Source organism: Spermophilus citellus (assembly GCF_964194105.1).
Source record: "Spermophilus citellus genome assembly, chromosome: 14".
NCBI lineage: Eukaryota > Metazoa > Chordata > Mammalia > Rodentia > Sciuridae > Spermophilus > Spermophilus citellus.
Genome location: NC_138194.1, coordinates 55,679,255 through 55,691,586, shown reverse-complemented (window position 1 = coordinate 55,691,586; position 12,332 = coordinate 55,679,255). Strand labels below are relative to the sequence as shown.

The following is a 12,332-nucleotide window of genomic DNA, read 5'->3' as shown; positions in this document are numbered from 1 at the left end:
TAACATTCTTGATACACCAATATGACCATCCTTTTCTATTTTTCCTAACCCCAATATACATTTCCTAATCTCTTTTCCATGGTTTTTAACTGTCAGCTCTATGTGATTCTGAATACCACCTGCCTACCTCCCCCCGCCCCGCCGGCCCCATACCTGATTATTACATTTAAGCTGTGGTTCTGTTTCTCCAACTCCTTTTTTTAAATGAATTCCTTCCTTTAATGCTACTGACCTTACTGGCTGAAGGTCCAACACTGGACTCAGTATTTTCCTTTAAGTTAAGGCCCTAATCTTATATATTTATTCAGAATTACCCGACATACTCTAGCTTAATACTTGGTAGATGTTAAATAAAAGACCTGAAATATCTGTCGATTTGAAATAATTGAATTTTGTCGTTATTTTTATTCATTGTGATTACTTCCAAAGATCTCTTTCTGTTTGCATGGAGTTCTGAGGTTATTTCGCTTGAAGCCACAACTTTAAATTATATCCTAGATAGAGCATTACTTTGCCTTCTGTTACTTCTTTTCCAGTTGCTCATTTTTAAATTTCTAGTCTTGGACACCTTAGTTTCTTTCTTTGTTTTGTTTTGAGGATTGAACTCAGGGGCACTTAACCACTAAGCCACATCCCCAGTACTTTTAAATTTTTATTTAGAGACAGGGTCTCACTAAGTCACTTAGGGCCTCAATAAGTTGAAGCTAGCCTTGAACTTGTGATTCTCCTGCCTCAGCAGGTGTGAGCCATCCAAACAATTTAGTTTCTTATTACCACTCAAAATTAAGGACAAATGGAGATTCAAAGTTGACTCTATTGGATCTTGCACAGGGGTCATACCAGAATCAGCTGTGGGATTTTAAAATTACCTGAGCCTCCAGTCAAGGTATAAAAATCTTGAGGGAAGGGATAGGAAAGGTAGCAGAATACAATAGCCACTAATATGGCATTATGTAAAAATGTGAATATGTAACAGATGTGATTCTGCAATCTGTATTTGGGGTGAAAATGGGAGTTCAAAACACAATTTGAGTCAAATGTATGAAAGATGATATATCATGAGCTATGTAATGCTTTAAATAATCAATAAAAAAAATCTTGAGGGAAGGCTCATGAATGAGTAGTATTAAAACCTTCAAAGGTGCTTCTAATGTTTGCTTTTGATTTAGCATCACCTGAAACTTATTCTTTTATCAACCTTCAAGATGATAAGGCTGATAAGTTTTGAACTATAATGAATAAAGTACTTTTGAGAATTTTTTTCAAAGTTCTCTCCTCACCTAGTATAGACAAAGGAATTGATTGGTTAGAGAGATGAAAATTTTCATCCAGGGATCATGGATCAGGTACACACAAGGATCAAATCTACAATTTTGGAGGCTGGGGCTGTAGCTCAGTGGTAAAGCATTTGCCTAGCATGTGTGAGACACTACGTTCGATTCTCAACACTGCATATAAATAAATAAAATAAAGGTCCATCAACAACTGAAACCATATATATAAATTTTTTAAAAAAGTTATAATTTTGATTTCATTAGAATTATGTCCCACAACTAATCAAAGTATTACCAAACCTGGCATCATGACAGTTTTTGGTAACACCCTATCTATTAGTTCATAAAATCATGCTGCCTTTTCCCTTTGTAATTTCCAAAGATCTAATTTATTTAGCGATAACTATTTAATACTGATTATCATAGTGAATTTTACTTACAGTACCTTTAAATTTGCAGAATCAATACATTTCTGCTTTTCAGTTTCCAGTTGTATTATTTCAGCTTGATGAGCTTCAACAATTGCATCGACTTGTTTCTTAAAGGCATCATCCAGACAATGAAGCTTTTTCATTGCATCTCTTAAAAAAAGTGAGAAAAACCCTATGTATATATATATGTGTGTATGTGGAGGGTGTGTATACAAGTGTTTTTTTGGGGGGGAGAGGGGTTTCCATATGCTGTGTTATTGATACCACTTTATATTTTGATATAAGAACTGATCATTAAACTATATAATAACATTGTCTAAAGAAACTTCAAGTTTACAAATTTTAGAACTTCATTTATATACAAGGTAAAATTTTATTTCCTCTTTGAGTCGTACACATTTTATCCATCTCAATTCAGTATTTGTTTAAATTGACCCCACATCCTGTAGGACTTAATGCTTACTTTTGTAGTTCAATACTTTTGTCTCTTTCAGCTTTAAGTTTCTTTTCCTTGTTTTCAAATTTTACTTTTGCTTCTTTTACTTGCGTTTCAAGGTGACATAAAAGTTCTCCTTTATCATGCCATTTCTGATTAAGTGAACTAATATGAGAAGTAAATTAAAAAGTAAGTTAGGTATATGAAATTATGAAGCCACTTTTTTTTTTCTGTGAGAAACACTGTATAATACCTGTAAGCTTTTCTAATTTCTTCAAGTTCTAATTCCTTTGTTTTCAACTGTTGTTTTAGTTTTTCCTTTCTTTCATTGTGTCTTTCCAATTTCTCAATTATACTATCCAGCTGTGCACATTTTTCATCAAGTTGTTCTTGAGCAGATTTTTCTACTTCTGTGATTTTTTCTTTTAATGCTCTGATTTGCTCATCTTTTTCTTGTATACTCTTTAAGAAAAAAAAATCTGTACTTCATTTTACCAATCTTCAATTCAATATTTCATATTCTGATAAGATATGGCTTATATTATCATTTAAAAGGCTATTTTAAACATGTTAATTTTTTATGACTCCTAACATTTTACAACACTATTTCCAGTTTCTCTAAAGGCCATACAGAATTTTCAAATTCAAGTTAACAAACATCAGGTAGCACTTTTAAGAACAAAGGGGCAAATATTATAAAGGAAATACATGACATTTGTTTTAAATTCTACAACAGTTGGGAATCATTGAGACAAGTTATTTTGTGAATGGATGCTATGATCCACAGATTTTCAAACCCACCATTTGCTGTTTTTCAAAACTAAAATGTCAAACTTACATCTTTTAATTTTGTAATGGTTTCAGTTTGGTCTTCGATGATTTTGCACTTTATTCTTAATGCATCAATATCCCTTTCATTTCCCTTTCTTAGAGATTCATTCTCTCTAGTTAAACTTTCAATTTGAGCCTCTAATTTTCCACGATTCTGGGCTAGAGTGGATCCTTAAAAACAAACATCATCAGTTAGAAATGGTAACATGCCTTGGAAGCTTTTTATTTTATAAAAATCTTATTTAACAATGTAGAATATATAGTAAATAAAAAGAAAAATTAAACAAGACCACAAAGCATACAATAATATAACATGAAGGGGAAAGGGGAAGTGAACAAAAAGCCTTCTAAACACTTACGCTGTTCACAAACCTAAAATCATGAATAAAATCGAGGACAAGTAACTCAGACGTGTACTACTTCATTCATGTCCTTGCATTCAAACAAGCCTAGTAATACTAAAAATTCCTAAAGGAAGTAGATAAATGGCCAATGGCTCCATTAAGACCAATATCTAACTGTTCATAATTTTAAAGGTATCTATAAATACCATAAAACAGCATGTTATCTCTTGTCTTATAGTAACAGGAAAAGGAATGAGATTGAGGATTTACCTAAACCTAAAGTGGTCTTCTATCATACACTATTTTATATTTCTGCATGCCAATAGTATGATTGTTACAAACATCTGAATAAAAAAATTGCATACTATACAAATAATTTAAAATCATCATATAATAATTTTTAAATTATTTTATAATATTTATTTATTTATTTTAGTTGTGGTGGACACAACACCTTTATTTTATTTTTTTGTGGTGCTGAGGATTGAACCCAGGGCCTCACGCATGCTAGACGAGCGCTCTACCTCTGAGCCACAACCCCAACCTACAGTAATTATTTTTAAAAGCACACATGGTTCAGAAAAATGACCAAATCATATTGGAAGAAAACAATAAAAAATATCAGAGCTAAAAGCATTTTGAAGTTTTCACCATGATAAATGATAAATACTTCAGGACAGATATTTTATTCTGATTTAAAAATTACAAAATGTACACAAGCATAAAAACATTATATGTTCATGATAAAATGCCATCCTTTTTCCTGGTATCTCAAGGTCGTTACAGCCTTTTCTCTCCAATACCCAGATATTGACTATTTTCCCTCTGAAAATTTGAGAATTTTACCCTGTTGTGCCAGCTCATGTCCCCATACTTTTCTTTCTGTCCTTAAACCATAAATAAGTGATTCCTTGGCTGCTAGCTCAGATATAAGCTGGACTTTTTCGTGCTTGAGAAGTTCTATTTGAATACTCTTCTGCTTGTCATCTTCAATCAAAATTTCAAGAGTGTTGATTTGATTCTGTTTACCACCAAATTAAAAAAAAAGTGATTATTTTTAAGTGCTTTTTTTTTTTGCATTTTACAAAGAGAAAAAACATTATTTAAGCAAATACAACCAAATGTTGCCAAATTATATATAAGAAGTTTGTTTTATTAGCTAAAGATAAATATCAACCATGAAATAAAAAGTCAAACTTTAAGAGACTGCTTCTTTTAACACTCTGAATTTAATTCTAAAATTATGGAGAAACTATACTTGTAATATTCAAAATTTCTTATGCTGCATTTTAATCAATATTCTAAAAGTTATTTCCCCCAAACTGAGATATCTTGGAACAGTTATGGTTAAGTATATCTAAAAAGTACCACCACCACTACCATTACCATATTAGTATCAGAAATGCAAGTGGTGTTTCCCAAACTTCAACTATTTGAACATTACCATTCTAATTTTTGTTGTATCACCTGTACAAATGAGGACCCATTAAGCATGTTTCTTAAAATTAATTCAGTTATTTTACATATATATTTTAAGCTAAGCAATACAGTATATGAAATCATAAGTCTAATCTCCTTAGTCATACTTTTTTTCATACACATCACAATATATAATTGCTATCATTTAAAAGTTCATTTTAAGGCTAGGTGCAATGGCGCATGCCTAAAATCCCAGTGATTTGGAAGGCTGAGAAGGAGGATTGCAAGTTCAAAGTCAGCCTCAGCAACTCAGCAAGACCTGGTCTCAAAATAAAAAATATAAAGGGCTAGAGATGTGGGCTCAGTGGTTAAGGATACCTAGTACCAAAAAAAAAAAAAAAAAAAAAAAAGAAAGAAAGGTTCATTCTGTGTACTTTCTAAAATCATAACACGGTTGAAAAAAATGATATAAAAAATTGAAGGGAATTATAATGCTATGAAGTCTTACCTGTAAATTTGCTGCTGTTTCCTGTTTTAATTTGGAAACTTCTGCGAGTTTTGTTTTTTGTTCCTTCACCATACAGGTCAGATCTTTAATTAAAGAGGAAGACTCATTTTCTTTCCGTTGAGCCCAAATAAGAGCATGTTTGCTCTTGGCTAACTCAGTTGCAACATTTTCAAAACCATCTTTAACCTATATTTCAAAATTGCATTTTATATAAATGGCAGTTCTCCAAATAATTAAAAAATATTTGCTTCTGTAAACAGCTTCCATGTTTCATTTTTAGAATCACAGAGTTTTAGAAAAAGAATAAAATTCAAAGATAATTTGTTTCAATTTACTAATTGCCACATGATAAAACTAAGACCCAAGGAATTAGTGGATCTACAACCAGAATTCATTAATTTGAGAACTATTTACTGAGGGCCAGCCTGTTGTGTGCCAGTCATTGTTCTAGGCACTGGAACATATCAATGAATACAATGGACTAACATCCCTGCCTCCATAAAGGTTACATTCTAGTGGGTAGGGACTAACAGTATAATAATAAGCTTGTTCAATGATATGTGCTTGGGTGAAAGCTAAAGGGATGTGAAATGTTGGAGAGGCAGGTTCAATTTTAAATGGCATAATCATGGAGAAGGTAATACTGCATCAATGACTTGGAAGGAGGTAAACAAGAGAACTATGCAAATATGTGTAGAAGGTGTTCTAGGCAGGAATGTGCCTGCAATGCTGGAGGAACAGCATGAAAGCTGATGTCACTGGAGTGGCATGGATGAAGGAAAAGATGGTAGGATATGAAATCAGAGAGTTAAATTATAAAGAAGTATGAACTACTCTGAATGAACTGGAGGTACAATAGAGGTCTTTGAGAAGAGGAATCACGATCTAACTTACTTTTTAATAGAACATTGCAGCTGCTGTGATCAGCGTAAACAGAAAGGAGGGATACGGATAGAAGCAGAAAGATCAATTAAGAAGCCTTTAAAATGATACAGGTGAAAGATATGTGACTCACACTAGGTTGGCATTAACAGGTGGTAAGAAAAGACTATATGTATTTTCAACATAATGGTGACAGAATTTCTTAGTGGTGATGGGATATGGAGTGTCAAAGAGGAGTCAATCAATGATGATTCTAATTTCTGACCTAAGCCCTTAGAAGGATGGAGATGTTATTAAGATAGAACAAGTGTTGAAGAAGGTTTGAGAAAAAGTCAGTAGAGATTTTAAATAGGTGGTTACACCTATGAGTTTGAAATGCAGGCCAAAGATCTAGTTTGGAGATACAAGAAATGATGCTGGAGGAGTTTACCAAGAGTCTGAGTGTGTCTAGAAAAGCAGGGTTAAGGATTGGAACTTGGGCATTTCTAATGAAATTTTGGAAACAATAGAGAAATTAACAAAAGAGATTGAAAAGAGGAGAAATAACAGAAAGCCAAGAAACCCAAGAGATGTGGTGTGCTGGTAACCAAATGAAGAAAGAATCTGGAGAAGGGGGGAGAGATCAACTCTGCCAATATTGCTCTTAGGTCAAATCAAATGAGGATTAAATAGATGAATTTCAGTGTGGATGTTGCTAATGGCTTTGACTACAGCAATGCCAGTACAGCAGTAGGACTAAAACCCTTACAAAAGTAGGTGAGAAGGGAGAGAAGCAGAAAAATCAGCGTGAGCAAAAACACATATTTAAGAAGTTCTGTTATAAATCTAAGTACAAAAACACAGTGGTAGCCAAACGGGATCGAGTTTTCTTAAAGAAAAATCATAGAATGCATATGTGCTGAAGGGAATAGTCTAACAGAGAAGGAAAAACTGCTGATGTGTGTGTGTGTGTGAGAGAGAGAAGGAAGATTTGCTGAAGCCATACTCTTCAGCAGGCAAGAGGAAATAGGATTTAGCATATAATTGGTGGGATTACTTTAGGAATGAGATTGTTCCTCTATAGCAGGGGTTGCCAAATTTTTCTGTAAAGGGCCAGATAGTGGCCACAGATAATATTAAACCAAATGAGCATGGCTCCTTTCCAATAAAACTTTATTAAGAAGAAGAAAAAAAAAAAAGAGGCAGTGGGCCATATTCTGCCCGGGGGCTTTAGTTTTGTCAACCCCTGCTCTACAGTGGTAGAGGAAAATTCAGATTTTCCCATTCCTATTCCCAATCCCCTGCTATCTTTACTTCACTATTTATTATCTTAATAAGTTTTTCTAATCTCATTAAGTCTAGCTGTTATTTATGTGAGAAGGTTCTAAGAATTTATGTAATTTATTTAAGAGCCTAAAGCCAGCATGCACATAGAGCCAGGATTCTAAAATGTAGTCTTCTTATCAAACAATATTTTGTTGATTGTATTTCAATAAAGAGCTAGATACCAATTGTTACCTCTTTAAATCTTCTGGCTTCAACAGTTAAAGCAATACGGAATTCATTTTCTAAATCCAAATATTGCTGGTTTAATATACCAACTTTTTCATGGTATTCTTTAATTTCTTGTTCATGTTTTCTCTCTTCTTTGGCTATTTCTTTAGCTAAGGCATCCTGGAACTCGGCATCACTGAAAAACTCCCTTGTTTCAAGTTCTTTCCTGGAATGAAAAACAAATACAAATCAAAGGATGTTGTTCCCTTAAAAAGAAATATTGTAAAGGTCCTTAAATAGGTCTTAATGTTCTGTATTATGTAATGTTAAGATCAGATCCTCACTTTCAAAAACAGAAATTGGGTACAGGTAGGTACAGAAAAAATACATAAAGCTTATAAGTATATTCAGTGAAGGGGATAACAGGAGTATGTCATATCTTTTTAAAAATTTTTTTTAGTTGTAGATGGAAACAATATCTTTATTTATTTATTTTTATGCGGTGCTGAGGATCGAACTCAGTGCCTCATGCCTGCAAGGCAAGCTCTCTACCACTGAGCTACAACCCCAACCCGAGTATGTCAAATCTTCATTGAAATAATTCCTTCATTCTATAGCTTCTGAAATTCTTTAGGTGTATTTGCATCTGTACTGTATCTTCTACTTTGGTTTTTCCTTTTTTAACTTGTTATTTTCAGTTATTTATGTAAAATGTATTGACAGTAAAATGTTATTGACAGTAAAATGTTATGACAGTAAAATGTATTTTGGCAAATTACACTACACAGAGTATAATTTATTCTATTTAGGATCCTATTCTTGTGGTTGTACATGATGTGGAGTTACCCTGGTTGTCTATTCAAATACAAGGCTAGGAAAGTTATGTCCGATTAATTCTTTCCTTCCATATTCCCCTCCCCACTCCCTTCCCTTCATCTAATCCAATGGATTCTATTTTTCCCTTCCCCACCCTACTCTTTTTTGGGTTAGCATCCACATACCAGAGAGAAAATTCGGCATTTGGATTTTAAATGCAGTTTGATTTGTACTAGATTAAAATAAAATGTCAGTTAAAGTTTCAAAATATTTATAAATCTTTTGATTTGGGTTATTATTTTTTGGTACCGGGTATTGAACGCAAGAGAATTTGGCCACTGAGCCACAATCCCAGCCCTATTTTGTATTTTATTTAGAGACAGGGTCTCATTGAGCTGGTTAGGGCCTTGCTAAGTTGCTTAGGCTGGCTTTGAACTTGTGATCCTCCTGTCTCAGCCTCCCGAGCTGCTGGGATTACCTGTATGCACACCGTGCAGGGTAAGCAAGGGTCTCATTATATTGTACAAGCTGGTCTTGAATTCTTGGGCTCAAGTGATCGTCCCAAGTGCTGAGACTATAGGCATGCACCACTGTGCCTGGCTCTAGCGCTATATTTTAAAATATAAGTTCATTCTGTAGAATTCTCAACTATTTTCTGCATAAATCAAACCTTAACACAAAATCCACTGTTTTCAATTTTGGCTTTTAAAGACAAGAATGGAAAATTTAAAAATATCTGTAAAGAAAACTATAGAATTCTAGCTTTCTGTGATAAGTCTCCCCAATTTTTTTTAACTGTCTCTCCCATACTCATGATGACAATTTTCCCTAGAGTATCAAAGTTTACTTAAAGCATTAAAAGTTTATAAGTACAAAAGTAAAATGGGTTCTTGATTTGATTCCATTCAAATAAATCAACAAATGGGATGGAATCAAACTAAAAAGATTCTTCACAGCAAAAGAAAGAAGAGAGAGTCTATAGAATGGGAGAAAATCTTTACCATATGTGCCTCAAATAGAGCATTAATCTTCAGGATACATAAAGAACTCAAAAAAACAAATAACTGGGCTAAGGATCTGAACAGTCACTTCACAGAAGAAATACAATTGATCAACAAATAAATGCAAATCAAAACTACTCTAAGATTTCATCTCACTCTAGTCAGAAAGGTAATTATCAAGAATACAAGTAATAATAAATGTTGGTGAGGTTGTGGGGGAAAAGGTACATCATACATTGCTGGTGGGACTGCAAATTGATGTAACCATTACGGAAAGTAGTATGGAGATTCCTCAGAAAACTTGGAATGAAACCACTATTTGACCCACCTGTCCCACTCCTCAGTTTATACCCAAAAGGACTTAAAACCAGCATACTACTGTGATGCAGTAGTATGTTTATAGCAACTCAACTCACAAAAGCTAAACTATGGAACCAACTTAGGTGCCCTTCAACAGATGAATGGATAAAGAAATTGTGGTACATATGTACAAGGGAATATTACTCAGCCTTAAAGAAGAATGAAATTATGGCATTTGCCAGTAAATGGACGGAACTGGAGAATATCATGTTAAGTGAAATAAGCTAATCCCAAAGAACCAAAAGCCAAATGTTTTCTCTGATATGCGGATGCTAATTCACAATAAGCGGGGAGAGGGGAGTGAAGGGAATGGGAAGGATGGTGGAATGAACCAGACATTATTACCCTATGTGCATATGGTTACACAACTGGTATAAATCTAAAGCATATACAACTAGAATGAGAGGTTATACTCCATTTATTTATGAGGTGTCAAAATGCATCCTACTGTCATGTATAACTAATTAGAACTGTGCCCCCTGACCCCCCCAAAAAACCCACCACCAACAAATAGGTTTAGGAATGACAAAATTCAACTGGTAGGACACTCAAGTAAGGACTAGAGGGAGATATTCAAATTATTATGTGTTCTATATAGCAAGGATTGGGAAGCTACACCCCATGGACCAAATCTGGTCTGCTGCCCCTTTGTTTGTAAATAAACTCTTAATAGACCACAGCTACATTCATTTGTTTTATTATTGTCATTGGCTATTATGCAAAAAAGACAAAGTCAAGAATGTGAGGCAAAGTCTGTGGGGAGCCACTCTGAATGATTCTCGCCTTCCATCCTAGAGCGGAGAGGCTTTGACCAGTCACTACATCTTGTAGTGACCTGGACATTGCCTCGGCCCAGAAAGTTTGACGGTGTGTCTTCAGATGTAGGCGTGTCACCCATGGAGTTTAACTACACTCACCTATTCCTTTGTTATACTACCCCTTTGCCCTGTTGGGATAGAATGCCCCAAGGCAACTCCATTTGTGTGTCCCTTTCTCTTGCTCTGCCTTTGGGTGTGGCCTTCCTAGATGTCAGTCAACCAGCTGACAGCAGACATCATGAAGCTAAACTCAACCCCCTGAAATCTGACCCCTTGCCTCATCTGAATGGCTTCCCCTCAATAAAAGGGTTCAGCATGTGCTCGCTCACTCTCTCTTTCCATGAACCCCTAGGGTCGAAGGAGCCCTCACAGGACCCAAAGAAAAGGTATTTGTTTCTGTGTGGTTATTTCATGCAGCCCAGTTCCCCTGGAGTGACCCTAAGTGTTTCAGTCAAGAGGAACGTGACAATTGGCACCCAACAGGGACTTGTGGGGAGCCACTAAAGTCTGAATTATTTCTTCCTTTTTTTGGTACCAGGGATTGAACCAAGGGACACTTAACCACTGAGCCACATCCCCAGCCCTTTTTACTTATTTTGTTTTTGAGTCAAGGCCTTGGTAAGTTGCTGAGGCTGGCTTTGAACTTACAGTCCTACTGACTCAGCCTCCCTAGCTGCTGGGATTAGAGGCATACATACAGCATACATACATTGAGTTATTTTCTATGTGGCCCTTCACAGAAAAAGTTCACAGACCCTTGTGTCAGAGAAATAAATACTGATTAATTTAACAAGAAGTTACTTGGAAGTCAATTAAATAGCTTTCTTTATATATGTGAACTTTTGTTTAGTTTGGAGAAATATAAAACAAGCTTTACTGTTACAAAGCCTTTCCTCAAATGCAGACTGTAAAATCACCAATTTGTATTTTAGCTACCAGTTCTTGCTAGAGGATTTTTTTTTTTTTTGGTGGGGAGACATGGGGCGCCGGGGAGGGGGTGGAGGGTGTTGACTCTCAGTCCCAACCTTGCATGGAGGCCCATACCTGGGAAGGCGGCCCACCCTTATGCCCTGGGATGGGGGCTCCTCTGCCTGGGCTGAGGGGCTGCCACCTGTTTTCAGCCTCCAGGGCCCGAGCTGGGCACCCAACCTGAGTCTACAGCAGATCAGAGGACTGGATAGAGGGGGAGGGAGCGAGGCCAACTCAGAACTGCAGAGTGGGGGCCAGGGAGGCTGGCCAGGCAGGGCAGCTGGGCTGCAGCCCATGGAGGCTAGAGAGGAGATGGTGGCCGGTGGCCAAGAACATGTGGGGGCAGGGAGGCAGCAGTGGGGGCAAAGAGACATGGAAAGATGGGGATGGAGTACAGCAGTATTATGCTCCTGAGAGGCTAATTGCTATTTCTCTTACAGTGAATAGATGTAGTAATTACAAATTTGAAGACTTTATTTTCATATTTATTTTGCGTGTATACAATATATGGATAATATATGTGTATGTATATAACATATTTATATATGCATTTGTATATGCATGCCTTTGCATATACATATATACATCTAAGTGTGTATACATGTTTGCTTATATATATATATATATATATATATATATATATATATACACACATAAATAATTACATGGGAATGTTACAATTTTTGAATGAAAATAAAAGTATCAGTTACTTGGGCTTATTTTTTATTGCCTTAGGGTCAGACCATCTTTAGTAAAAAATTGTCAGAATA

At 35.4% G+C, this 12,332-nt stretch overlaps 1 protein-coding gene across 3 annotated transcripts in view; it reads right to left on the bottom strand.

Annotated features, from left to right (window-relative positions):
- Positions 1-12,332, bottom strand: part of LRRCC1 (leucine rich repeat and coiled-coil centrosomal protein 1) — a 34,939-nt gene that overhangs the window by 1,148 nt on the left and 21,459 nt on the right. For all 3 annotated transcript variants that reach the window (XM_081265863.1, XM_081265864.1, XM_081265865.1), the window contains 7 exons: positions 7,623-7,824; positions 5,244-5,429; positions 4,163-4,337; positions 2,980-3,143; positions 2,395-2,603; positions 2,169-2,306; positions 1,720-1,855 (listed from right to left, as the gene is read on the bottom strand). In XM_081265863.1, the coding sequence (XP_081121989.1) occupies positions 1,720-1,855; positions 2,169-2,306; positions 2,395-2,603; positions 2,980-3,143; positions 4,163-4,337; positions 5,244-5,429; positions 7,623-7,824 (1,210 nt within the window). The remainder of the gene's footprint in view (positions 1-1,719; positions 1,856-2,168; positions 2,307-2,394; positions 2,604-2,979; positions 3,144-4,162; positions 4,338-5,243; positions 5,430-7,622; positions 7,825-12,332) is intronic.